Source organism: Apodemus sylvaticus, chromosome 4, assembly GCF_947179515.1.
Source record: "Apodemus sylvaticus chromosome 4, mApoSyl1.1, whole genome shotgun sequence".
In the NCBI taxonomy this organism is placed as follows: Eukaryota; Metazoa; Chordata; class Mammalia; order Rodentia; family Muridae; genus Apodemus; species Apodemus sylvaticus.
In genome coordinates, this window is record NC_067475.1 from 110,517,036 (window position 1) to 110,542,638 (window position 25,603).

General features: G+C 42.1%; 1 protein-coding gene and 1 long non-coding RNA gene across 4 annotated transcripts in view; one reads left to right on the forward strand and one right to left on the reverse strand.

Moving 5' to 3' along the window:
- The first annotated feature begins 9,231 nt into the window (after positions 1-9,231).
- The window catches only part of Ankub1 (ankyrin repeat and ubiquitin domain containing 1), a 33,723-nt gene continuing 17,351 nt past the window's right edge, over positions 9,232-25,603 (forward strand). Inside the window, exons 1-3 of one of the 2 annotated variants that reach the window (XM_052180483.1) lie at positions 9,234-9,824; positions 11,849-11,992; positions 24,481-24,697. In XM_052180483.1, the coding sequence (XP_052036443.1) occupies positions 9,732-9,824; positions 11,849-11,992; positions 24,481-24,697 (454 nt within the window). In that variant the 5' untranslated portion in view covers positions 9,234-9,731. Of the gene's footprint in view, positions 9,825-11,848; positions 11,993-24,480; positions 24,698-25,603 lie in introns of both variants that reach the window. The other variant, XM_052180484.1, reaches the window with a different exon arrangement.
- LOC127683332 (uncharacterized) lies at positions 9,715-13,042 on the reverse strand. 2 transcript variants are annotated; one of them, XR_007977524.1, is made up of 4 exons: positions 12,969-13,042; positions 12,752-12,864; positions 12,445-12,638; positions 9,715-9,804 (listed from the first exon to the last, which is right to left on the reverse strand). It is a non-coding gene; the product is annotated as an uncharacterized LOC127683332 (long non-coding RNA). The 2 variants fall into 2 exon arrangements; XR_007977523.1 differs by lacking the exon at positions 9,715-9,804 and adding an exon at positions 11,378-11,923.

Consider the following 25,603-nt stretch of genomic DNA (forward strand, 5'->3'; position numbering starts at 1 on the left):
TGGGGACTGAGAGTTCCCCCAGCGGAGTGTCCACATTCTGCCCAGAACACAGCATTTTACAACACCCAGCGCTTCCTACAAGGTTTGTATTCTTTCCTTTCCCTCTTCCCTCTTATCCCCACTTTTAGGGAGGCTGACAAAGATGTCCCCTTCAGGGTTGAATGTTCAACATGAACTTATTTCCATTACTCTGACAGATAAAGTCAATAATCAACTACAAAAAGAAGCTTCCCCAATCAAAGGTGACAATATCACTAATCTGTGGGCATGCTACATATACTGAGAAGGGCAATTTGGCAGGCATGTAATGTCCATTTAGCAAAACAACAGCTGTAGTTTTCATACCAATGCCTATGACCTTTTGAATTCTGTCCTGTGGCAAAGGCTTTGAGTCCTGTCAAAACCTGCCCAGTAACCCTCAGAACAGATTTTCTACTCTCGTGCCAGGCTCCCTTTTGACAACTCATGTTGCACACACCTAACACTGAAATTTTTGCCTAATGGGAGCAGCTTTATTCACCCATAGGGTGTAACTATGTTTCAAAGCACTTTTATGGTGTGTGTGTGTGCGCACGTGTGTGTGTGTGTGTGTGTGTGTGTGTGTGTGTGTGTGTGTGACAGAGAGAGAGAAAGAGAGAGAGAGAGAGAGAGAGAGAGAGAGAGAGACATACACCTGGCAGTCAGGGACAACTTGAAAGAGAGATCACTCTCCTCCCACCAAGTGGCTTCTAGGAATCCAACTCCGGTCATCAGGCTTGGCCGCATCTGACTTTACCTGCTGAACCGCTCTCCAGGCCCTTGTTTTTATTTTAATTCATTAGTTTCCTTTCTTTGTTTATATTATTATCCTGTGTGCACATGTACACATACATGATGTATGGGGGTAAGTGCATAGGCCTCAACATGTATGTGGCAGGCACAGGCCTCAACTCTGTATCTCTCCTCCCACCCACCCTTATGTGCCTTCTCAGGTTAAACTCAGATTTGTGAGACAAGCACCTTTAGTCACAGAGCCGTCTCAACAGCCCCCACCCTTTATCTTACTTATTAGCTTACCTTTCATATATTTCCTGCCCCCTTAGCTCCAGCTAAAATTTTCCACTCCCGGGATTCCACCTCCAACTTGATGTTGTATGGATAAAATTATCCACCTTTCTTGGGCTCCTTTATATTTTCTGGCTTCTATACTTACTCCCACATAAATACACATTTATAAAAATTAGAAGCTTGGCGATATATATGTATGTATTATATAATATGTATAATACTTATATATCACATATTGTGGAAAGCCACAGCTATATTTGCCATTACAAGATGGCACCGGCTTCCACTGTGCCAGCTCCACTTTCTTAGTGGACAAGCTATCTGCACAAGTGCAAGAGTATCTTCGCGCCAAGTCTCTGCCTGTCCCGGGGCATTCAAATGAGGTCATGAGTAAACAGCCAATCAGGTGTGTACACGCCACGCCAAGGGGTATATAAACAGCGTCCATCTTGGGCTCAGGGTCCCCTCCACGAAAAGCATTAAATAAAGGCTTGGCTGCAGAAGGATCCTAGTATCCTGCGTGCGTTCTTGCTGGGGAGACAAAAAGCACGGGACAACATATCATATATCACATATCACACATCACATATCATATGTCATACCACATATCATATATCATATGTCATATGACATATGTCATGTCATATATCATGTGTTTATATATTATATATTGTATACTGTATACTATATACTATATATCATATATTACATATATTCATAGTTGCTTTGAAGAGACACCATAATCATACAACTCTTATAAAGGAAAGTATTTAGTTGGAGCTGGATTACAGTTTCAGAGGTCTAGTCTACTGCAGTCATGGCAGGAAGCATAGTAGGATAGAGGCACTCAGGTATTAGAGAAGTAGCTGAGAATTTTGCATCCAGATCTGCAGGCAGCAGGAAGAGAGAGACACTGGAATGTTCTTGAGCATTTGAAACCCCAAAGCCCACCCCCAGTGCCACACTTCCTTCAACAATGCCACGCCTACTCTATCTAGGCCATACCTCCTAATCCCTCTCAAGTAGTACCACTTCTAGATGACCAAACACTCAAACATATGAGCCTATGGGGCCATTCTTATTCATACACCACACAAGCATACATATGGATAATGTTACATTTTAAACGCAAAATGAAGATCAGATATTTTCACTATTTTGTAGCCCAACTTAAAAAAAAATTAAAATAAAAGCATTACTTGACCAGTCACAACAAATAAAAAGGATTTGGTTACTTGATTTCCATCTTTGAGACATCAAAGAAGAAAATGAAAACCTGATTCACTGGTTTAGCACAGCTGTTTATTCTCCCAGACCTTCTTAATGATGCTTCTCTTCTTTTCCTTCCCCCTTTCTGCCAACTCTCAATTTGCCTGTTTTCCCTGCTTATAAACTGAATGCTCTTTTAAAGAGTAGAATGGCGTCTATTTCTATTTCTCTCATTCTTGCAGTGGAGTTTTTTCTGAGTCATATTCTACATTGTTTTACTTATTAGTCTTGCATTACACCCTAATGTCTTATAAGTGAGTGCTTTTCATTATTTTTCTGTTTCTTATTCTTTGGCTATTTTTCTTTGTAAAAACAATTGCACTTACATTTTTTGGGCGTTAGGCAGGGGCAGGGAGAGGCAGTCACATGTCACAGCCCATGATAACCTTTAAGAAACTGTTGTCTCCATGTTCCACTATGTTCATAGCAGCCTTATTTATAATAGCCAGAAGCTGGAAAGAACCCAGATGCCCCTCAAAGGAGGAATGGATACAGAAAATGTGGTATATTTACACAATGGAATACTACTCAGCAATTAGAAACAATGAATTCACAAAATTTTTAGGCAAATGGTTTGATCTGGAAAATATCATCCTAAGTGAGGCAACCCAATCACAAAAGAATATTCATGGAATGCAATCTCTGATAAGTGGATATTAATTAGCCCAGAAGCCCTGAATACCCAAGGCACAAATCGCATAACAAATGACCCCCATGAAGAAGTATGGAGAAGGTACTGATCCTGGAAAGGATTGATCTAGCATTGGAGGGGAATATAAAGACAGAGAAAAGGGAGGGAGGTGATTGGAGAATGGATGGAGAGAAGAAGGTTTATGGGACATATGGGGAGGGGGGATCCGGGAAAGGGGAAATCATTTGGAATGTAAACAAAGAATATAGAAAATAAAAACATTAAAAAAAGAAAGAAAGAAACTGTTGTCTCTAGTTTATGGGTCTTAAGAATCAAACTCAGGTTGGCAGGATTAGGAACACATACCTTCACCCACGGAGCAACCGTGCCAGTCTCTGTTTATTTTCTATGCACATTTTAGGAGCATCTTTCCCAGATTAGAAAGATTGGGGGTAGAAGGAGAGAAACAAACCTTGTTAGTAGTTTTATTAAGTTAATGTTAACTTGTAGATTAGCTCAGGAAGAATTAGCTCGTTTCATGAGTTGGGCACTGTGTCTAAGGTCGTGTTATGCCAGTCCACCCTCCAAGTTCTGCTTCAGTCTTTATGTTCTGCAGACCTAACATGCTTCTCCTAAAGTCAATCTCTATGTGCCCTTTCTCTTTACCAGTGAAGAATTTTCTTCATTATGTCCTTACATCTATTCCTAAAAACTATTCACTTGTATGCAATCATCAAATTGAATAATTTACCATCATAAGATTGGCTGTGATTTTAAAATTTTATGATCAGTTCTTCTATAATAGGGATAATTTTAGTTACCGTTTTCCAATATTTATCTCTCTTTTTTGGAAAATTTTGCCTGGAATCCTAAGAATAACACAAAGTTACCAAGTTTAAAATCATAGACATCCCTGTTCTATCAGATACTGAATCTTGATGGATGGACAGTGACTAACTTGTACATGCTTAGAAAGAATGAGATGAGTTTATCTCATAAATGCATACTCTTACAAAATTCAAAGCAGTGGAAACCACAGGATTGTTCTCTCTCCCTCTCTTACCTTTCCCTTTTTCATCTGCACGTGTCCTTTTTCTCTCTCCCCCGCCCACCTGGCTGGAGGAATTGGTCTGGTGCTGCTTGTATTCAAATGAAAAACTCTGTACCCTAAGATCTTCTTGTTCCAAGACAAGTGATCCTCACATATACCAGCCTTTGTTGTGGAAGCGTTGCCCGACAAGTTATCCATGACTGGTTAGTAAAGATGACCTCAGCCTATAGATGGGCAAAAGAGAGCTATGCGGGGCTTCAGGTCCCGGGATTGGGCTTTCAAGCAGGGGCCATGAGAGAAAGAAGACAGGAGGAAGACATCACCATGTGTAGGTGGATCCTGAGCACATGACCATGAGGACCCACCTGTGGAGTAGGAGCAGCCCAGGCAGAACATAGGAAATGATAACTCAGGTCATTGACAGGGAAATAGACAAAGTAGTACAGAGGGTTGACATCTGCTCAGCTCTAAAGCTTTTAAGCTCATTATAAATATAAAAGGTTTTGTGTCTTTTATTTGGGAGCTATATGGTCTAAGTAGACTAAAAAAATAATATTTGCCACAACAGCTAACATCCCTTGAACTTGTCTACATATTGGAGTAAGATGATAGTTTGATCATAGTTCCTCATCTGAATGCTGCAATTCCAACCACTAACTGGTATTTACCTTCAGTGCAGAAAGCAAGGATTCTCACTGTTTAGTTATAGTTCAACCAGATGATGTTGAAATGAGGTTCACAGTACCAGCAGGCTGCCTGGGGTGGGGAGCAGCTACCTAACTCTAATTGACTTGCTCACGTCTTTCAAACGGCAGTTCAACAACAGTGTGACAAACAAACACTTGTAGGGAAAGAAACACGCAGTTCAGGAAGCTACAGATCACTTGGTTGTGGCTTTGTGGGGAGCATATAAGTTTCCTGAGGATCCTTTAGCTTAACGGGAATTCTCCAGAAGCAGAACCTGCAAAGGGGATTCCAATGTGTTCCAATGTGTAGCCCTGGAAGTCCATTAAGAGAAAGCTGGCACCTCACACCCTGAAGAACAGATGTGCCTCTGGGTGAAGGTTTGCATTGTCTCCTCCCTTAGGAACTGATCCAGGTGGAAAGGTCAGTTGTCTGGCTAAGGGAATAACCCTCAGGAGATGAATTCACCTAGCACTAAAGGAGAGATGGGAGAAATAGCTACACCTTCACCCTAGACAATGTTCTTTTCTTTCCCTGAACCCTTGTCTCAAGCGGTTGCTTACAGAGCTACAGCCAAGCAGCTTCCTTAGTTGACCTGCCTTTCCGAATTACTCAGAAACAGCTAACTTTACCTTTTCTTCTTTCTGTTTTCTACACATTTTCTCTCCCTCTTTCTCTAAACCCTCCCCACTACCCTTTACTATGTGGTGGTTTGTCGGCTATGGCTGCTTGCTAAACTTCCATGCCTAACTCAGAAAAGCCAGCTGCCAAGATTGACAGATCTCCTGCCTCAGGTTTTTTTCTCATAAATTCTAATGAAATTGTCCTCAAGGTTCCTTTTGAGAGGTTGGTCTTATGTTCTTTTACTAATGAAACTACGATCTTCTGTGGGGACCCTGATTCCTTAGTAACATAGAGACTCTGGTAGGACTCTCCTAAAGGTCCAGGGACAAATGCATGACACTTTCAGATGTAGTGCTCTTAAAATACAACTATAATGGCAGAAGAAAGGACTGAGCAAGGCTGTAAATATAAAGTCCATCCTGGAATATAAGGAACCTCTGCACAGCCACCTACTGTATTAGGTAGCATTCTCTAGAGTCACAGAACTTGTAGGATGTTTCTATAATATATTAAGGGAATTTATTGTCATGATAGTCTGTAGTTCAGCTAAGCCAACAATGGGCAGCTGTGGATGGGAAGTTCAACGATCTAGTCAGTCCTACAAAGCTAGTTGTTTCAGCTGGTCTTCTGTATAAGCTGGAATCCTGAAGAAGTAGGTTCCAACAGATGTGCTGTCAAGTAAATGCAAGCAGTCGAAGAAGAGTGATCTTCCTTCTTCTTCCAATGTCCTTATTTAGACCTCCAGCAGAAGTGTGACCCAGTGTGTGCCGCCATGTCTGAATCTTGAACTTGCTTTGTCCCAGGTGGGCCTTAAACTCAAAGATCTGTTTGCCTCAGTCTCCGGAGCTTAAATGTGTGCACTGCCTTGTCTGAGCTTAAGCATTTCATGGCCACTGGGCCTCAAGAGCTCCATGTCAAGATCTGGGTCAGAAGCCTGTGTCTTCTAGCCTCAAGATCTGGATCTCAGGTGTGCCTTCCATTTCTGGATTGTAGTTCATGCCACATGTAGTCACACCCTTAAGATAACAGGGTGATCTTGGCAGTCTTAGAGCAGTCATTCATTGAAAGAGTGCTTAACATCTGGAAAGTGCCACCCAACAACTGAAGACGATTTCTTCTTGTCACTTTTAGCAGTTGACCAACACGGTTGCTGAGGGAGGTGGGTGGAGGGGAATATTCAGAGAACCAAAGCATTAGCTGTATTCTGTGCTATTATGCTCTCTATCAAAATAGTGAATGCAAGGTTACCACTGTGTCAAAACACATTTGAAAATTATGTGATGTGATGTGTGTGTGTGTGTGTGTGTGTGAGAGAGAGAGAGAGGCACTCAACACCCCCCCCCAATTATACTTCCTACTCCCTCAAATTTCTTGCATCTGGAACTCAGGCAGGAAATGAGAAGGGACTCATAAACTGCCACATAAGTGTGTGGGAGTTTGTTTTCATTTGTGCTGTTGTTGCTGTTACTTTGTTTGGGGACAGAGTCTCATTCTACACCTCTGACTGGACTCCAAGTCATGACAAGCCTCCTTCTTCAGCCTTCTGAGCGCTGAGGTTACAAGCAAGAGCCACCACTGGATAACCATGCACCAAGTACCTATCATGTAACTGGAGTTGTGCTCAGTGCTGTTAAGAATCAAAGATAGTGGTCCTATCCTACACCGGATGTAATTCAGGAGGAAGGCAGATGTATACCTATGGGGAGAAAAAAAGATCAGACACTGAGCTGAGTGCCTCATACAGAGGATTAGAGGAAAGATTTTCAGCTCTAGGGAAATGCTTGCACTTTAACTTGAGCAATGGTGCGTCGTACCATCACTCGGTGAATAGGGTTTGAAAATAATTCCTGGACTGGAGAGATGGCTCAGCGGTTAAGAGCACTGGCCACTGACTGTTCTTCCAGAGATCCTGAGTTCAATTCCCAGCAACCACATGGTGGCTCACAACCATCTGTAATAAGATTGGATACCCTCTTCTGGTATGTCTGAAGACAGCCACAGTGTACTCACATACATAAGAAAGAAAGAAAGAAAGAAAGAAAGAAAGAAAGAAAGAAAGAAAGAAAGAAAGAAAGAAAGAAAAGAAAATAATTCCCACCCAACATTGGTTGGGCTCTCCCACATGTTCTGAACCACCATTTCCCCAGCTCACCTTGCCGGCAGGACAGATTGTAAGTAGAGAGTTACTTGGTGTCCAGGTTTCTTTTTCACTGGTCTGAGGAGTACCTTCTCATGCCAGAGACTAGAACAACAGTTCTCAGCCAGAGGGTCGAGATCCCTGTGAGGGTTAAACATCCCTTTCTCCCTGGTCACATATCAGATATGCTCCATATTGGATATTTTCATTATGATTCATAACAATAGCACAATTACAATTGTAAAGCAGCAATGAAAATATGTTTATGGCTACAGATCACCACAGCATGAAGTTGTGTATAAGTTTGCAGCGTTAGGAAGGGTGCACCGCAAAAAAGGGTGATGGCTCCATGCAGGTACTATCTTGACCTCTCTACATCCTATGAGTCATGTGGATGTTGTCCTCGGCAATATTTGGTTTAAATTAAGGCTCATTCCATGAGAGGGATCCTATTCTCTACACTGCCTAGATAGCCCTGAGATGTTGGGTAGAACCAAACACAACTGATAGGAAGAAAGAAAGAAAGAAAGAAAGAAAGAAAGAAAGAAAGAAAGAAAGAAAGAAAGAAAGAAAGAAAGAAAGAAAGAAGGAAGGAGGAAGGAAGAAAAGAAGGAGGGAAGGAAGGAAGGGAGGGATGGAAGAAAGGAAGGAAGGAGAAATGAAGGAAGGAGAGAAAGAGGAAGGAAGGAAAGATAAAAGAAAGAATGAAAGAGAAAGGAAGGAAGCACAGAAAGAGAGAGAGAAAGAAAGAAAGAAAAAGAAAGAAAGAAAGAAAGAAAGAGAGAAAGAAAGAAAGAAGGAAAGAAGGAAAGAAAGAAAGATTAAGTGATTTCTAATAATATTCTGCTATACTCATAGATTGGTGCTTTGTTCAGGTGTCATCAGAGAAGTTTCCTCTGGCCACAGAGCAGAGCAGGTGCAGAGACACATAGGCAGGCGACACACAGAGAGAGTCTAAATTTGAGGTCTCTGTTGCATCCCTCCTCTGGGAAATAAGGGAATCCAACAGAAGACTGGAAGGAAAGATTGTATGAGTCACAGGGGATGGAGGACAGCAGGAGAACATGGCCTACTGAGTCAACTACTGAGCAGGGCTCACGTGGCCTCTCAGAGACTGAAGTGGCCAGCATGAGACCTGCATGCATCTGCACCAGGTCTTCTGTGTCTATGTATGCTATGGTTGTTAGCTTAGTGTTGTTGTGGGACTCCTAACAGTAGGAGCGGGTATATCTCTGACTCTCTTGTCTGCTCTTGGAACTCTTTTCCTCCTATTGGGTTACCTTGTCCAGCCTTGATATGAGAGCTTTGGCCTTGTCTTATTGTGTTTTATTTTGTCCTGTTTAGCTGTTGGAAAGAAAGAAAGAAAGAAAGAAAGAAAGAAAGAAAGAAAGAAAGAAAGAAAGAAAGAAAGAAAGAAAGAAAGAAAGAAAGAAAGAGAATTCCTACTGACGCCAAGAGGGGTAGAAAGAGATCACAACAGCAAATCATTCTGAGTAGTACAAAGACTAAAAGAAATATCAATTATATTGTGTTGCTGTGCAGCAGATTTGATTATGCAAGGATGGGAAGGGAAAGGCCACTTTCATTTTCCTGGCACAACTGGGTATTATTCTGTAAACCCATGGCAGAATTGGATACACTGCCAGAGAACAAGTACACAAAGTTGTTATGGAAACTAGAATGCTTCCAGGCAGACATTTTACAAAGAATTTGCAGGGCCACCTCATTCAACAAAATCAACTTTCTTTGCTTCGCTGTACGCCACTGCACCCTAATGAAGCCCATATTCTGATGGGTTCTTTTGCTAGGCTTTTCTTGACTGATAAATTCAAAGGTCAGGGAGGGCAATTACAACACCCAAGTGTCACTTGTGTGTAGGATATTTGTGCTATGTGTCAGAAGCCTGCTCACACTTGCCTCAGCCATTGTCAGGTGCGCTGGTTTCTGTAATCTGAGAACCAGGTGGCTGTCGTGATTGTGCTGAGAGAAACATTCCCTCCCACAGAGCCATGGTCTAGGCTGTCCCTGCTGGGATACCGACCTTGGATGTGCTGCTTTATGCTCTTTCAAGTCGCTGTGGAGACAGACAATGACAGATGCCACTGCACATCCATTTGGTGCTCAATTGTGAATTGGAAATTTTTTCCAACTATCTTTAAAAACAGGGTGGTTTCTTTTTCTTTTTCTTTTCTTTTCTTTCTTCTTCTTCTTCTTCTTCTTCTTCTTCTTCTTCTTCTTCTTCTTCTTCTTCTTCTTTTTTTTTGTCTTGCTTTTGAGAAGATAACTTCATGATGAGGATTTTCATAGCCTTTGAAGGATCTTTTGAGGCGTTTGATGTTGAAGCGCATACGTCAGTGGGAGCTATCAAGCAGATGGTAAAGGTATGTGTTTGCTCAAGGGTCACTAGGATGTGTGTGGGTTTAATTACGCTTAACAGATCTGCATAGGATAGGGATATGATTGGGTATATTTTTAACACAAGGAACAAAGAGGTTTTGGAAAATATCACTACTTGTTTGCATACTAGATGATAAGAATATGGTATATTTGGGGATCTTAGATAAGAAAAACAAACTGAGCTAGTAAATTCTTGATGGTGGGCAAGGAAGCTCACTGTTAAGTTTCACTTCTCTTTAGTGAATTCATGGGTTGTGCCTGGACCAGATAGCTTACTGCAATTATTCATAAAAAGACAAAAGTATAGCACTAACTCTAGCACCTGCAAAGAGTGTGCCAGTTTTCAGACAAATGCCTTGTTTGGTAAGCAAACAGGTACAAGGAAACAAAGGATTTTGGAGACTTAGAAGACATCGGTGAACCTGTGAGCTTCAATTTTATTTGGTATTCAGAGAAAACTGAAGCTCAGAGAAGGCATCTTAGCTCAAACCACACTGCCAGGATAAGAAACAGTTATGAAGTATTTAATTTAGATGTGGTCATTCTCATTTATTAAGAAGTATATCTTTTAGCCGGGCAGTGGTGGCACACGCCTGTAATCCCAGCACTCTGGGAGGTAGAGGCAGGCAGATTTCTGAGTTCAAGGCCAGCCTGGTCTACAGAGTGAGTTCCAGGACAGGCAGGGCTATACAGAGAAACCCTGTCTTAAAAAAACCAAACCCAAAAAATCAAAAAAGTGTATATATGTATATCTTTGTTTTGTTTTGTTAAGATGAGGTCTCACTATAGAGCTCTGGTGGTAGACCAGGCTGGCCTCAAACTCACAGTTCCTGCCTCTGTCTCCTAAGTTCTGGGATTAACAGCATGTCTCACCATGCCTAGCTTTATTGAGTATTTCCTGAGGATTATTAGTATTTGGTAGATTATTACAATCTAGATATCACATAGGAGATAATACCCAATATGTTTCATGGATCTATGTGGAAGTATGATAAAGTCTCTCAGAATGTTAAATGCATAACATATGTAAGGTAAAAATAGAACCACATAACATCCACGTGCGCGGACACACAGACAGAGAGAGACAGAGAGAGAGACATAGAGAGAGATAACCATGAAGGGCAAGCGATGCACACTTATAATCCTAGCACTATGACCTCTAAAGCAGGAGAAATGAGAGATTGGGGCCAGCCTAGGCTACAGAATAAAAGAGTCTCTCAAAGAAAACAAGAAAAAAAGTGAATTGGATTTAAATATAATCTTCAACTAACAATCAAATTTATGATATAGTGGCATGGGGTATGGGTATGGAGTTTAATTAACATTAGCTAACAGGTTTTAGGCACTTAACAACTAATATACTTTCAAATTAGTGATAAGTACACAGGATATTCTGAAATATCTGCAACAACAGGAACATAAAATGAAAGTAAATGTAATTTTCAATTAGCAACAAAGACATAGCTACAGATAATGACTCAAATAAACAGAATGAAAGAGGGAAAAAAAATCTCGATTTCATGTAGAGTTAACAAAAACAAAGCTGTAGGGACTGGAGACGTGGTTTAGTGGTTAAGCGGTGGCTGTTCTTTCAGAGGACCTGGATTCAGTTCCCAATACTCACAGAGAGCTGTAGCTGCAGTTTCAGGCTCTCCAGTGCTGTCTTCTAGCCCAGGTTCTAAGCACATGTGTAGCAGACAGACAGATGACAGACATGCAAGCAAACACTCACACACATAGAATGCAGATAACACATTTTTAAAAGAAGGAAGGTGTAGGGTTTTTTCCCCCAGCTAAAATCTATAAGCTTATGGGAACAATAGGATCCAGGTTAGGAAGCTTACCCAGTCTTTCTTCCTTGTTCTAAAACAATTTAACCCCTTATGGGGAGGGCGGGGAGAAGGGAGGAAGAAAGGAGAGGAGAGAAGAAGAGGGAAGGGGAGCACTGTAATTACAGTCTGCTAATAAGGAGACGGGCTGTCTTCATAAGATGTCATTGCTCTTTAAGGATCATTTCCACATTCCTCTTTCTGAAGACAAACAAGGCAGGTGGTATCTTGAGCTCATGTATGCTGGAGCGGCCCTAAGGAACAGCTGGAGTCTGTCGGATGTCGGGATATCTTTCTGTTCAACCCTCAAATGCTTTGTTAAGGTATGATAGAATAATGGCTGCCTCAGATGTCTCTCTCCGTTTGGAGAGAAAGTTGTGAATGGTTCAACTAAGTAATTTCATAACTCAGAGAGAGCTTCCCATAGGCTGGTGTGGCTGATGCATACCTATAATCCCAGCACTTGTGAATCAGAGACAGGACAATCGTAGGTTTGAGGGCAGCTTAGGCAATATGGCAAGATCCTACCAACAAGAATATAATAAAGAGGGCTTTCTGTTCTCTTTAAATTTTTAGATTTACTTATTTGATTCTATGCGTGTGAGTGCAGAAAAGGATGTTGGTGCTAGAGCTTCAGGTGATGGTGAGGCACTGGATGTGGGTTCTGAGAATCAAATTCAGGTCATCTATAAGCAGTACATTCTATTAACCTCCCAGCCATCTTTCTAGTCCCCTAGAGATTATGTATTGTGTACATGCATATGAGAGCAGTTACCAGCAGAGGCCGGTGCCGTTGGATTCCCTGAGAGCTGGAGTTAGAGACAGTTGTCAGCTGCTTTGCACGAGCACTGAGAACCTGACGTAGGCCATCTACAGGAGTGTACGCACTCTTAGCCACTGAACCATCTCTCCGGCCTTCCTTGTCTTCTGGCTTCTCCTGGGTACACATGGTCTTCTGCAGGCTTCGTACTTGTAAAGGGCAGTAAGATACAGATGCGCTATTTCCCCATCCCTCGCGGCTCCATCTCTCTTTCTTGCCCCATCCCTTGCCATCTGCCCCATCCCGTCATCCCAGGACTCACCACAGACCAGAATGTCTAAGGGTTGGCTCTGAAATAACTGTACAGAATGGAGCAGATGAGGCCACTTCCTGGGTCATAAGGATTACAGGTGGCGGTGTGATGAAGAGGAAATTCTAAGTAATAATAAGAATGATGGCGTCTTAGTCAGGGTTTCTATTCCTGTACAAACATCATGTCCAAGAAGCAAGTTGGGGAGGAAAGGGTTTACTGAGCTTACAATTCCACACTGCTGTTCATCACTAAAGGAAGTCAAAACTGGAACTCAAGCAGGTCAGGAAGCAGGAGCTGATGCAGAGGCCATGGAGGGATGTCCCTTACTGGCTTGCTCAGCCTGCTCTCTTATAGAACCCAAGAATACCAGCCCAGAGATGGTACCACCCACAAGGGACCCTCCCCCCTTGATCCCTAATTGAGAAAATGCCCCACAGCTGGATCTCATGGAGGCACTTCCCAACTGAAGCTCCTTTCTCTGTGATAACTCCAGCTGTTTCAGGTTGACACATAAAACCTATCAGTACAGATAGGCAAGCATCTGTACTGTCTAGTTATGTGTTAACTTGACATGAGGTAAAATTATCTAAAATGAGGGATCCACAAATGAGGAAATGACCCTATCAGACTGGCCTGTGGACAAGCCTGTGTGGCACGCTTTTGATTGATAGTTGGTGTAGGAGGACCCATCCCACAGGAGGTACTACCACATTTGGGTTGGTTCTATAAGACCAGAGACTATTGGGTTATATCCTTCAGTGATGGACTGTGATGTGAAAGTACAAGTCAAAATAAATCCTTTACCCAGCAAGTTGCTTTTGGTTATTGTGTTTATCACAATACTAGAAACCCTAAAACAGTGTCTATATCTGAGTTCAGACAAAGCCGCCATTTGGACTAGATATATATACAGGAGAAACATCTTTCCCATTTTGGGGGGAGGGGGGTGTCCTTAACTGATGGTACATAACTTGGAATCCTGAACTCAGCTTTCTTCACTAAGCACTTGACAGAACCCTAACCCTAAAGTATACAAACTGTGTACTTTGCAGTTTCCTGGGCTCAATATCTCCAATTTTCAGTTAATTTTTACTGGGACAAGTGACCCAACTAAGAGCTGCTGTTCAGGCCAGGTGCCTTATGCTCTTTTTCAACCCCTGTAAGTCATCCCTTTTAAACATGACACTTATTCTCTCATATTCAGCATCAAAAATTTTTATGAGACCCAAAATTTACTCTCAATATGCTTATGTTTTAAAAAAAACACTCTCTCATATTAAAAATTAAGCACTAGTCATGAATGGTATTGCATGACTCCATTTATATAATTTTAATGTTTTCTGGGCATTTATTATTCATGTATTCTTTATATTTTTGAGGAATATTTAACTACCAAAAGTTGAAGTCACAGAGACTATGACTCTAATTTCATTCCTCTAATACTCAGAAACTACTTTTAAAGCACACCAAATTACCTTTCTTTTCTTTTCTTTTCTTTTCTTTTCTTTTCTTTTCTTTTCTTTTCTTTTCTTTTCTTTTTTAATAGCATCTTGCCATGTACCCAAGGCTGGTCTCAAGCTTTTGATTCAAGGTGTGAGGATTACAAGAGTATAGCATTACATCTAATGTCTTTGTCTTTTCTTAAACAGCTTCTCTGTATGCCTTTCCTGTAATATGTTCAGGCACTGTAGAGCCACACAGAATCAACTCCTTACAATCTCTAACTACTGTCAAATGACAATGAAGAGGGTCTAGATTTTTTTTAATTTGTTATTTTATTTGATGCGTGTGGTATTTTGCTTGCATGTTTTTCTGTGTACCACATTGTGCCGGATGCCCATGGAGGCCAGAAGGGGTGTCAGATCACCTGGAACTGGATTTGCAGATGGTTTTGAACTGCCATGTGGGTGCTAGGACCCATAATTCCAACTGGGTCCCCTGGAAGATCAGCCCTCAAGCCCTGTCCAGCCCCAAGGTTGGTTGGTTTGCTTTAGTTTAATTGTTGGGTTGCTTAGAGACAGTGTGGTAAGTTCAATTCTAACTTTTGAGCTGGCAGGAGGGATTTAATGGCTGGATATATAGAATGTATTAAGAGTGCTTTTATTTAACTAAGACCCTCCTTAGTCTTCATATTTAAAACAAATTTTATATATTTTCAACTATTTAATATATTCTTATGGTTCTCAATTCAAAAGATACAAAAGGATATTGTGAATTCCAGTGGGCAAAAATAAGACCACTATCAAGATTTAAAGTCAAATTTGAAGCAAGCTTTAATTAAATACTGGGCAGGAGGATACGTCTCTGGCCAGGTCCATCTCTAGGTCCCCAGAAAATGGCCAGAGGTAGCACCTTGTAGGGGCTTAAAAAGGCAACTAACTCCACAAGCTCACCCTGTTTCCCACCAGGTCCAGTCAGGGGCAAACTTCGATCCTGATGTATTTCCTGCCTTTGTATCTCCCACCCACATCCAATCAGAGACAAGAAAACACCCTGCTGTATTTCCTGCCCACATACCTCCCACCCACATGAGATCAAGCACATCTGGTGCAGGTGCAAATGGGTCAAACAAATGTGTTTAGGGAAGTGAAAATATAAATAGCCTCCAGAATTTAACTTCGGTGGTTCCCAGTTCCCTCCCTACAGCCAGTCTATATACATAGTTATACCAAGAAAAACATTTCCTAAGTCCTGCCAAGAAAACATCCCTCTGAGTGCTGCAAGCTCTGAACTGAACTCTAACCTTTTTATGGGGTTCAAACTTACAAAGCAGGGAATAGACTTTAGTGGCAAAACAGTTTTTGAGAGAATCCAGACAGAGCACGGCCATCATTGGCACGCTGACTGACACAGGGTTTCATTAGAAACTCGCCCTTGCCTTTATGAGAAGCTTACAGATCTTCCTCTTCTTCATTCTGTCCACTGGGGTCACATCTAGAGTTATTAGAAACAAGAAGGAAAATGGTGTCTTTAAACTAAAGAAAAATAATTATTTAACAGTTGATTCTTATTTCAATTAGACAGGCTATTACTAAAATCCACAGAATTTACTCTATGTATATGATAGCATCTGAAAATGGATTTACAATAATAAAAATTTCCCATTGAAAAAAGACCCCACGTCCTGAAGAATGCAGACATGTATTTGGTCTATCTCAGGTAACCAGAGACTGCAGTGCAAACACATTATTGCTTTGTTGCATAACTATATGCATACAAATATAAGTAAAATGTCCGTGTTCTGTAACATTTAATTATGTTGCTGTGTGCAAATTAGTTCTGCCTTCTGAGAATCTAGGAAAGCCTTTTAACTTATTTAGCATAAGTTAGAAATATAAAAGATAGAAACTCTTGCTGAAGTCAAAAGCTTACCAAATAAGTAGTTTTTTTTTTTTTCTAAAACACATACAAGTAGGGAGGCAGAGGCAGGTGGCTCTCTATAAGTTCAAGGACAGCCTGGTTCACAGAGCAAGTTCCAGGACAGCCAGGACTACACAAAGAAACCCTCTCTTGACAAAGAAAAACAAAACAAACAAACACACACACACACACACACAAAACCACAAAACAAAAAGAAAATACGAGTAGACATATGTCATGAAATTAAACCAGGGTACCTGCTTCTTTTTTGTTTGTTTGTTTTCAAGATAGGGTTTCTCTGTGTAGCCCTGGCTGTCCTGGAACTCACTTTGTAGACCAGGCTGACCTCGAACTCAGAAATCTGCCTGCCTCTGCCTCCCAAGTGCTGGGATCACAGGCGTGCGCCACCACTGCCCAGCAGGTACCCACTTCTTATTGTGCTTATATTTTTGTGCAGTTTATGAAGTATTGTTTATGTGATAAAGAGACCTTATGTAAATATTTAGCTGATGTACTGTTAAATACATTTTAAAATAATCTAATCCCCAGTTTTTGTGTATATGAAAGCATCCAAAGCCAAGTAAGAAAGTTAATAAAACAGTACATGACTACTGTTCAGACTTTACTGCAGGACACTGATGTTTTCAGGGCCTGGAGTCCCTCCTTCTCTAATCCCAAGGCAACACACTCCCTGATATTCCTGGATTTTTCTCTTTCTACAGCACTGTCCTTAGTTACAAGCACCAGAAACAAACCACAGAAAATTAAAACAGAAAAGAAACCTATTCAAAGCCTATTGGGCAGTTGCCAATATTTTGAGGAAGAACAGAAAGTCAGGATCTGCAGTTACCTAGCCGAAAACGACATCTAAATCCTGCCAGAGAACTAGTTCTGAGAGGCTGCCCTTGGCTTTGAACATTTTTCATTTTAAACTATTTATTTGTGTTTTTCTTTATGTGTATGTGTGTCTGGATCCCCTGAAAAGAGAAGAGGGCACTGGGTCCCCTAGTGCTGCAGTTCTAGGAGGGTCTAAGCTGCTATGTGGGTGCTGGGAACTGAACTCAGGTTCTCTGCAAAAGCAGCAAGTGCTCTTAACAGCTGGGCATGTGCACAGCCATCTATTACTCTTTACACAAGGCACTGGTCGGCTGTCAGCCTTGTGACCAGGCCAGGCTGCTTCTGGACCACTGTCACTAGGATAACCCCAAGGTCTGCTGTTACTTCTTGGTTTCTAATTTTTTTCAACAAAATGAAATATAATTAAATAAAACAAAATCATCATACCAAAGTTAGACAAAACAAGCCCACAGTAAAATAAAAGAGCTACAAGAGAAGGCACAAGAATCAGAGATGTCCTCTTTTTCACATTCAGGACTCCTGTGAGGTACTAAACTGAAAACTAACAGTATACTTGCAGAGGACCTGGCACAGGCATGTGTAGGCTGAGATTGCTGCTTCAGTCTCTGTGAGTTCAGATGAGCTTTGCTCGGTTGGTTTACAGAGCCTTGTTCTCCTGGGGTCCTGACCCCTCTGACTCCACTCTTCCCTCTAGCTTCTCTTCTGTGGGGTTCTTTGAGCTCTGAGGGGAGGGATTTCCCAGTGATGGCTCACTTAGAGCTGTGTGTTTTAAGCTTGCGCTGTCTCTCTCTGTCACATGTGCGTGCTCTCTGGCTGTGGATGTCTGTATTTTTTTCCTGTTTGCTGCAAGAGGAAGCCTTAGCCGTATATCATTAGGAGTCGTTTTATTGTTTTTTGTTTTGTTTTGTTTTTTAGACTAGTGTATCAGATTTTCACCCCAGATTCCTTGACTATGTAGACTCTGGTTCTTGGTTACCCTAGCAATGCCAGGTATGTGTTCTAGCGCATGGAATGGTATGTCTAAATCAGACGTTGGCTGGTTTCTCCAACAGTGTGTGCTGCCATGACCTGGCATGTTGTAGAGGCGGGAAGATTATAGATCCATGATTTTGTGTTTGAGTTGGTGTTTCCATTTCTCTTTTGGTAGCCTGTAGACTACCTTTCTGTGTCATAGACACAGAGTCAGAACAAAATTACAGAAATAACTGGTTGATCCATCTTCCAAGCACACCTTTTTCTGGACTGCTGCTGTCCAAAAAGGGAACATCTTTTGATTTCTCAAGTGGACTTCAGTTCATTTAACAAAACCAGGCGGCGTCCCTTCCCACTTTGTGCCCTCTGGAACAGGCTGGGCAGGTTGCTGCTTCTTTGGTTTCTGCAAATTTTTTGAGGCAGAACGATAGCAGAATTCAGATCCACACCAACCTCCATTTGTACTGTCTGGTTTTGGTAAGATATTTTCCATCTCGTTGCTAATGTACATATATTATTTTTAGTGTGTTTGCATCTACTTTTTGAAGACAAAAAGGAATTATGATCTTGAGATAGAATACTTTTGTTTGAACTGAAGAGTTGAAACTTTGAGTTTGTTCTTCACTATAGTGTACTGGTTTGTTTGTGGTTTTATTTCCAATGGAAAAAAATCTAATCTTTTTTGTTTGTTTGTTTTTGAGACAGGGTTTCTCTGTGTAGCCCTGGCTGTCCTGGAACTCACTTTGTAGACCAGGCTGGCCTCGAACTCAGAAACCCACCTGCCTCTGCCTCCCAAGTGCTGGGATTAAAGGCGTGCGCCACCGCCACTACCGCCCGCTGCCACCGCTGCCACCACCACCACCACCACCCAGCTTGTTAGTGCTTTCTTATTCATTTATTTATTTATTTGTTTGTTTATTTGTAACCCTGGGTGTTGGGGATTGATTGCAGAACTCCATACCAGGCAATCAAGCTCTTTATTACTAAGTTCCATTCCAAGTGAATTATTTGTTATTTCCACAAAAGAGAAAAAACAAATCATGGACACATATAGAATTAGATTTTGCCAGAGATGCTCGTTGGTTTTGGTGGTTGTTGTTGGAAGAGGTTGAAAGACCTGCTCCTGTTCAGTGTGTAGTTCACTGTCTCTTGTAAGAAGAAGTTGTGTGTATCATACTAAAAAAAAAAAAAAAAAAAAAAAACTTTTTATTGATTCTTTGTGAATCTCACATCATTCACCACAACCCCAGTCATCCCCTTCCCTCTCATATCCATCCTCAACCCTTGCAACCTCTGTCTCAAAAGAAAACAAAAAATAAAAATAACAAAATAAACAAAACACATCAGTAGTGTGTCACAAAGTGTCACACAGTATACACTTTTGTCCAAACATCTTCACTTGCAAATACTCATTGCAGTGAGTCATTGATCTGTTTCAAGACCTCTCGCTCTGCTACACTGTCAATACTGGATCCTTATTCGGACTCCCCTGGGATATCCTGTTGTTGCCCTATGTCATGGAGATTCTGGAGTTTTGGAGAGCAGGACTGGCCCCTTCATGCATTCCAGCAGTTCATAGATGGGGTAAATGTTGGGGTGGATCAACTCATAGCCCTAGACCTGGCTTGGGCAGTAGCTGAGTTGGTCAGCCTGCCAGTTCTCATGCACCCATACAATCAGGGCAAGCTTTCTAGCACTGCCTCTGCTAGTTCATCCACGTGCCACAGCTGGCAAGGGGTGGGGCCAGCCCTCAAGCTCTCCAACCCTCATGACCAGCTCTCTTGTCTGGTGCAGGTGGTGAGAGGCAGAGGAGAGCATTTCTCCCAGGCCCTGTTCCCCTCAGTGCTGCAGCCAGCTAGGGGAGGGGCCAGCTCTCCTGAGTGACACAGCTAGTGAGAGGCAAGGCCAACTCTGCACAGCTCTTGGAAATCAACTTGACCTCAAGTAGCAGGACAGACTAGGAACATTCACATGGCCTTTGATGGTGACATGGCCATGGACATCAACACAAACACCTGATGCTGCAAGGCCATGGAGCACAGTGGTATCACAAGCTGAGACTTGACCATGGCCTCAGATGGCAGCTCACATCAGGCTGTTCCTTGCCTCCCTCACAGTTTGTCCCTTCTTCATAGTGCTCAAACCATTCTACTTCTCTTTTTCTCCCATCTCTCTACCACATATTGGCACTTGCAGATAAATCATAGTGGCATCCATGACTGGCAGGCCACATAGAAGTGGGTGCCTTCTGCCTGCCTATGCCAGCTGCCACGTGGCAGCAGGTGGTCCTCTGAAAAAGCCCATTCTTATATGTGTCTAACTGTGATTTATTTATGGTTTTGTTTATCTAGTAGCATCTGTCTTAGTTAGGGCTTTCATTGCTGTGAAAAGACACCGTGACCAAGACAACTCTTATCAAGGACAACATTTAGTTGAGACTGGCTTGCGGTTATGGCAGGAAGCATGGCAGCACGCAGGCAGATATGGTGCTGGAGAAGCTAAGAGTTCTACGTCCTGACCCAAAGGCAGCCAGGAGAAAACTTTCTCTTCTGCACTGGGTGGAACTTGAGCGTAGAACTTCAAGGCCCATCCGCACAGTGACACACATCCTCCAACAAGGCCACACCTACTCCAACATTGCCACACCTCCTAATAGTGCTACTCCCTGGGCCAAGTATATTCAAACCACCACAGCATCTGACATACTTGGGCATAACTAAGCAACCTGTCTTAGTTTAGATGCTTGGGGAGGAATATCATGTATGGAGGCAGAAAGATGCCTTTGCTTTCGGGCACCTCTCTATAAAAATATTTATGTATTTGAGTGTGTGTGCATATGTGAGTACATTCATGCACATATGCTATAGTTTCATGTGGAGGTCAGTAGACAACTGGAAGGAGTTGGTTATCTCCTTCCATCATGTGTGTCTCAGGTATTGAACTCAAGTCATTAGAGTTGGCAGTAAGTGTGTCTATCCATGGACCCATCCTGTTGGCCCATAGATATCTTATCTTACAGAGAGATGCCTATTTTATGATGTTTTCTATTATATTATTATGTTAACAGGTACTATTTATTGGCATCTTCAGGGGTGGTAGGCAAGAGGCAAAAAGGTAGTTTGGTTCAACATGACTAAGTAGCCAGTGCTGGTTGAAACTTCAAGAGTCTGAACCTGAGTAGTTTCGTGACACTTTTTTTCTGGTGGTAAATAATTCAATCCCATGTGTACAATAAAAAGACATAGCTACATTAAAACTCTTTGTAAAAGCACATGTGATATGTCTATAAAGATCGGTTCTCTAGATCAACTACATGTGACGCCTTCCATAGAGATAGGTTCTATAGATTGACAAGCTTGTGATAAGGGGGTATAGGGAAGGATTCAGTGTGGTCTCAGCCACGCAGATAGCACAAAGGTCACCAAGCTACTAACCACAACTGTGCAAAGCCTTCTGGGTGAATAACAGATCGTATATCCCTCCCTTTGATGGAGTAATCCCGTATAATTAACATTCCTAGTTCTCCTACTGCTTCTCTTTAAGCACAAGGACCACTGTGCCTCCCACGGGCATCTATATGCTCCTTTTTCCATACATTCAAGGGCAGAACTCTCTTCTGTCACTACACCACATTACAGTTCAAACTACTAAATGAACACAACACAAAATTTATAAAATAGTAGACGTATGGTTACAATAGCACAATGGAAACTATTTTCTCCCTACATAAGAAATGCAATGAGCCTGGGATCTCATCTGTGTTCTTTGATAAAAGCTATGATACAAAGTACCAAAAAAGGGGGTGGGAGCAGACTTGAAGGCATTTCCAGAGACTTAAGATTCATTGGTAGCAATTTTTTCTAGTCGCTTCTGATTTTCATCTAAAGCTGCCAGCTCTTTTGCTGCCCCCCCTTGTTATTACTTGCTGCAGAGTTTTCTATATGTATGCACAGACTAGAGACCTTTTTCTTTATAATCATAGGATAATTACTATTCTGACCTGCTTTTAATCTTACTTATCTAATGTTATTATGTAGAAGTTTGCTGTTGAGATCAATTCAGTTAACTGGTAAGATCAACCTAAACCTCTAGAGTTTTGTTTACATGTTGTTACCTGTTTATTTGCCTTTCATTTGTCATTTGTTTGCATTAATTGATAAATATAGATTAGAGCGCACTAAAGAGAAATTAGGGGATTCTAAGGAAATAACAGTCTGGTGTTATGTAAATTATAATTTTTCTTTTTCCTCCACTAACTTTAAAAAATGTATATGGGGTTAGAGAGATGAGTCAGCAGTTAGGAGCACTGGCTGCTCTTTCAGAGGTCCTGAGTTCAGTTCCCAGCAACCACATGGTGGCTCACAGCCATCAGTGATAGAATCTGATGCCCTCTTCTGGTGTGTCTGAAGACAGCTACAGTGTACTCATACAGGTAAAATAAATACATAAATCTAAAAAATGTGTATGTATGTGTAGCTGCTTGTAAAATGTATGCTAATTACATCTCCCAAAAACTGCTTTCGTGAGAAGGTCCACCTGTAGCTTCTAGGAACCTGCTCCCAGTTGGTTCTGATTAGTAAAGATGCCAGCAGCCAACGGCTGGGGAAGAAAGACGGAGGTGGGATTTCTGGATTTTCTGGGCTTGGGCACGGGAGGAAGAAGGAGAGCCACCATGCTGGACCATCCACAGAGCCGGCCATGGACTAGAGCAGCAAGAAGAGAGGCCCGGAATACGGCTGATCAATTAGAGTTAAGAGCAGCCAAGACAGAACATAGGAAATAGAAAGCAGTAACTCAGAATTTTCAGGGGGAGGTAAATTCTAGCAGCATGGAGGTTAGGAAGTCTCTCCACTATTGTGAAGCTTAAGGCCCATTAAAAATATAAACACTGTGTGTGTGTGTGTGTGTGTGTTTCATTCAAGAACATCAACCATTTGAGGCAGGAAGTAACCCAGGCACACACACCACCACTACCACACTACCACATGTGTGGGGCCCACAGAGACTAGAAAAAACATCAGAGACCCCAAACTGGATTTACAGGTATTTGTGAGCTGCCTGGTGTGTTGATACCTGTGCTGGGAACTGAACTTGGGTCCTCTGGAAAAGCAGCAAGCGCTCGTAAACACTAAAGTCCCTCTCCACTGCCTCTTAATTACATTATATAGTAATTTCTGCCTGACTATAAATATCTCTGGGATAAACTTGGCAGATACTGACCTGAGGGAGCCAACGGGAAACATGAGTATTCTTACTGGGTGAGATTACCACAGCCTATGCTCAGAACACTTAGCACACTGGGTGCAGCTTGCTGGGCTGGCTTCATACATAACAGAAGCAGAAGAAACCCTGAACTTGTTCAACTGGTTTGAGTCAATGAAATGCGCTCTCAGTCAAAACACTGGAAACTCATATTTCATCAGTAATATGGTTCCTCTAAGCATTTCTGAGATGTGTATATTATATTATGACAGTGGTATCCGGGAAGAGGAATGGACTCAACATACTGTAAGTTTGGAGCAGGATCAGGCTCCAGAGAATGTAGCTTTGGGTTGGCTTCTGTCTTTTGAGACAGTTAAGTAGAAAACTTTCTATGTAGATGAGGCTGGTGTTGAACTCCTGATCCTACCGCCTCTACCTCCCAACCCCTCGTGAAGGACTTGGAACCCAGGTAGCCACTTCTGTGAGAGCCTCTGTGGTGGACACAGTGTGGGGCAGTGCCACTCCCTTGCATGTGCTCGGCCAATGGCAGGCGGCTGAAGGAAAAGGTCACAGTCCTGCAACCACTGAAGAGGAAGTAGAGCGGGTTTCACTTCTCTAGACCGCAAGAAAGGCACGCCTCTTTCCCCGCCCCCTTCCTGGGCTTGGTTGGTTCAACTGTTGCTGAGAAGTTTAACATTCCCCAAACTTAAAAATTTTTCTTTTAACTTCTGATGTCTCAATTCTACTTGCTTTCCTATTTGGACTCTAAAATAAAGGGAATAAATGAAACTTAAAAGACAAACAAGCTGTATTACGCATTTCCATTTTACAGTATTGGTATTTTGTATTCCATGCTATAGCAATAGTAAATGTATGTGTCTAGTGTGCTCAGTAAGAAGCAGACCACGCAGCCAAGGAAGAACACACACAGTGAGAAAACTGTTCCTTGTGCTCTTCCTCGGATCCCACCACCAGAGAGAACCCCAGAAAAGGGACTTTTTTAATTGGCCAAAGGTTAAAAGCCCACAGTCTCTCTGCATTAAACACAGAATAGTGGAGGAGTGTTCTCTGTACTGTTTCCTCTGTAAGCACATGACTCAAGCTGGCAGCACCCCACTTCTGGATCTGGATCTGTAGCATGAATGCCAGAGCCCCGAGCCTTCATCCCTTGACTCAAGCAGGCGCCATGTTATGTCCTCAGGGCGGGGAGTGAAACAAAACCACAGAAGAAAACTGGCTTTCTTTTTCCACACTTTACATACACACGTCATGGGAAGAAGAAAGGCTCAGAGTCCAGCGTCCCTAGCAACCTTCAGACAGTGAGTGTCCCCATTTCTCTCCTGCAGAAAGAAGACAAGCCCACGCTCTATGTGTTCAATGCTGTGACCAAGGAGATGATGCCAATAATGGAGAACACATCGATCCTGGATAAAAAGGTGTCTGACCTGAGAAGGCTGGTGACTCTGAGGTGTGGCTTCCCTGTGGGCGTCTACTGTCTCCGGACACCCGCGGGACTGGAGATGTATGACCGCAACACCCTCAAGGATTACCAGACCGATATCGGTACTGCCCGCCACATTTCATATCAGCTGCCACCCACAACCAGGGCTCTTATGCCAGGCTTTGCAGATTTTCCAGAGGGAACGGAAACTTAGGTTTTTATTTGCAGATTGTTAGGCTTATTTATTTACCCTAAAATAGCTAAGACATTATGTGATTTAACTATAAGAAGTATAAAAAGATGTAGAGTGACAACTCTCCCCGGCCTTCTGGCCTCCTGGCCCCCTGGGCCCCTGAGCACTCTGTCCCCTCCCTACAGGAAACCCTGGTTACTATCAAGAGTTAAAATTACAAATTACATCACTCCAAATGGAACTGTTGCAAATTGAAACCTCAGAAGGCACCCTGAGGATGTAAATTATCAATACTTTGCTTTTTCATCTGGGTCTGTAGAATAAGAAATTAAGGTCTCACAATTCTGCTTATTCCTCTATGTGATTTTAGAATTTTTATTTGTGTGTGTGTGTGTGCATATGTATGTGTGAACATATATATGTGTGTATGTGTACAGGTGCCTTTGGAGGCCAGAAGAGGGAGTCAGACCCCCTAGAGTTGGGGTTACAAGTGGATATGAGTTGCTTGAGCTGAGTTCTGGAAACTGATTCTCAGGTTCTTTACAAGAGCACCTCCCATGCTCTGTACTGCCAAGCCAGCTCTCTAATTCTTAAAGCAACATTTTGGTAATATCATCAGGCTAGAAGAACAAAACTCAAATAACATCATCGTTGTCTTCTAAAGTACATTTCAAGCACATACAGGAGTTCAGATGTTCTTTCTTAATGCGGGTGGCAGCACTATAATACAGTGTTCTGAAACTTGCTTTGTATAATTTCACTTTAAAATGTTGACAGTTATATTAAAACACCCTGTTTAACGGCAGTGATGTGCAGGATGAAGAGCTGCCTTAGC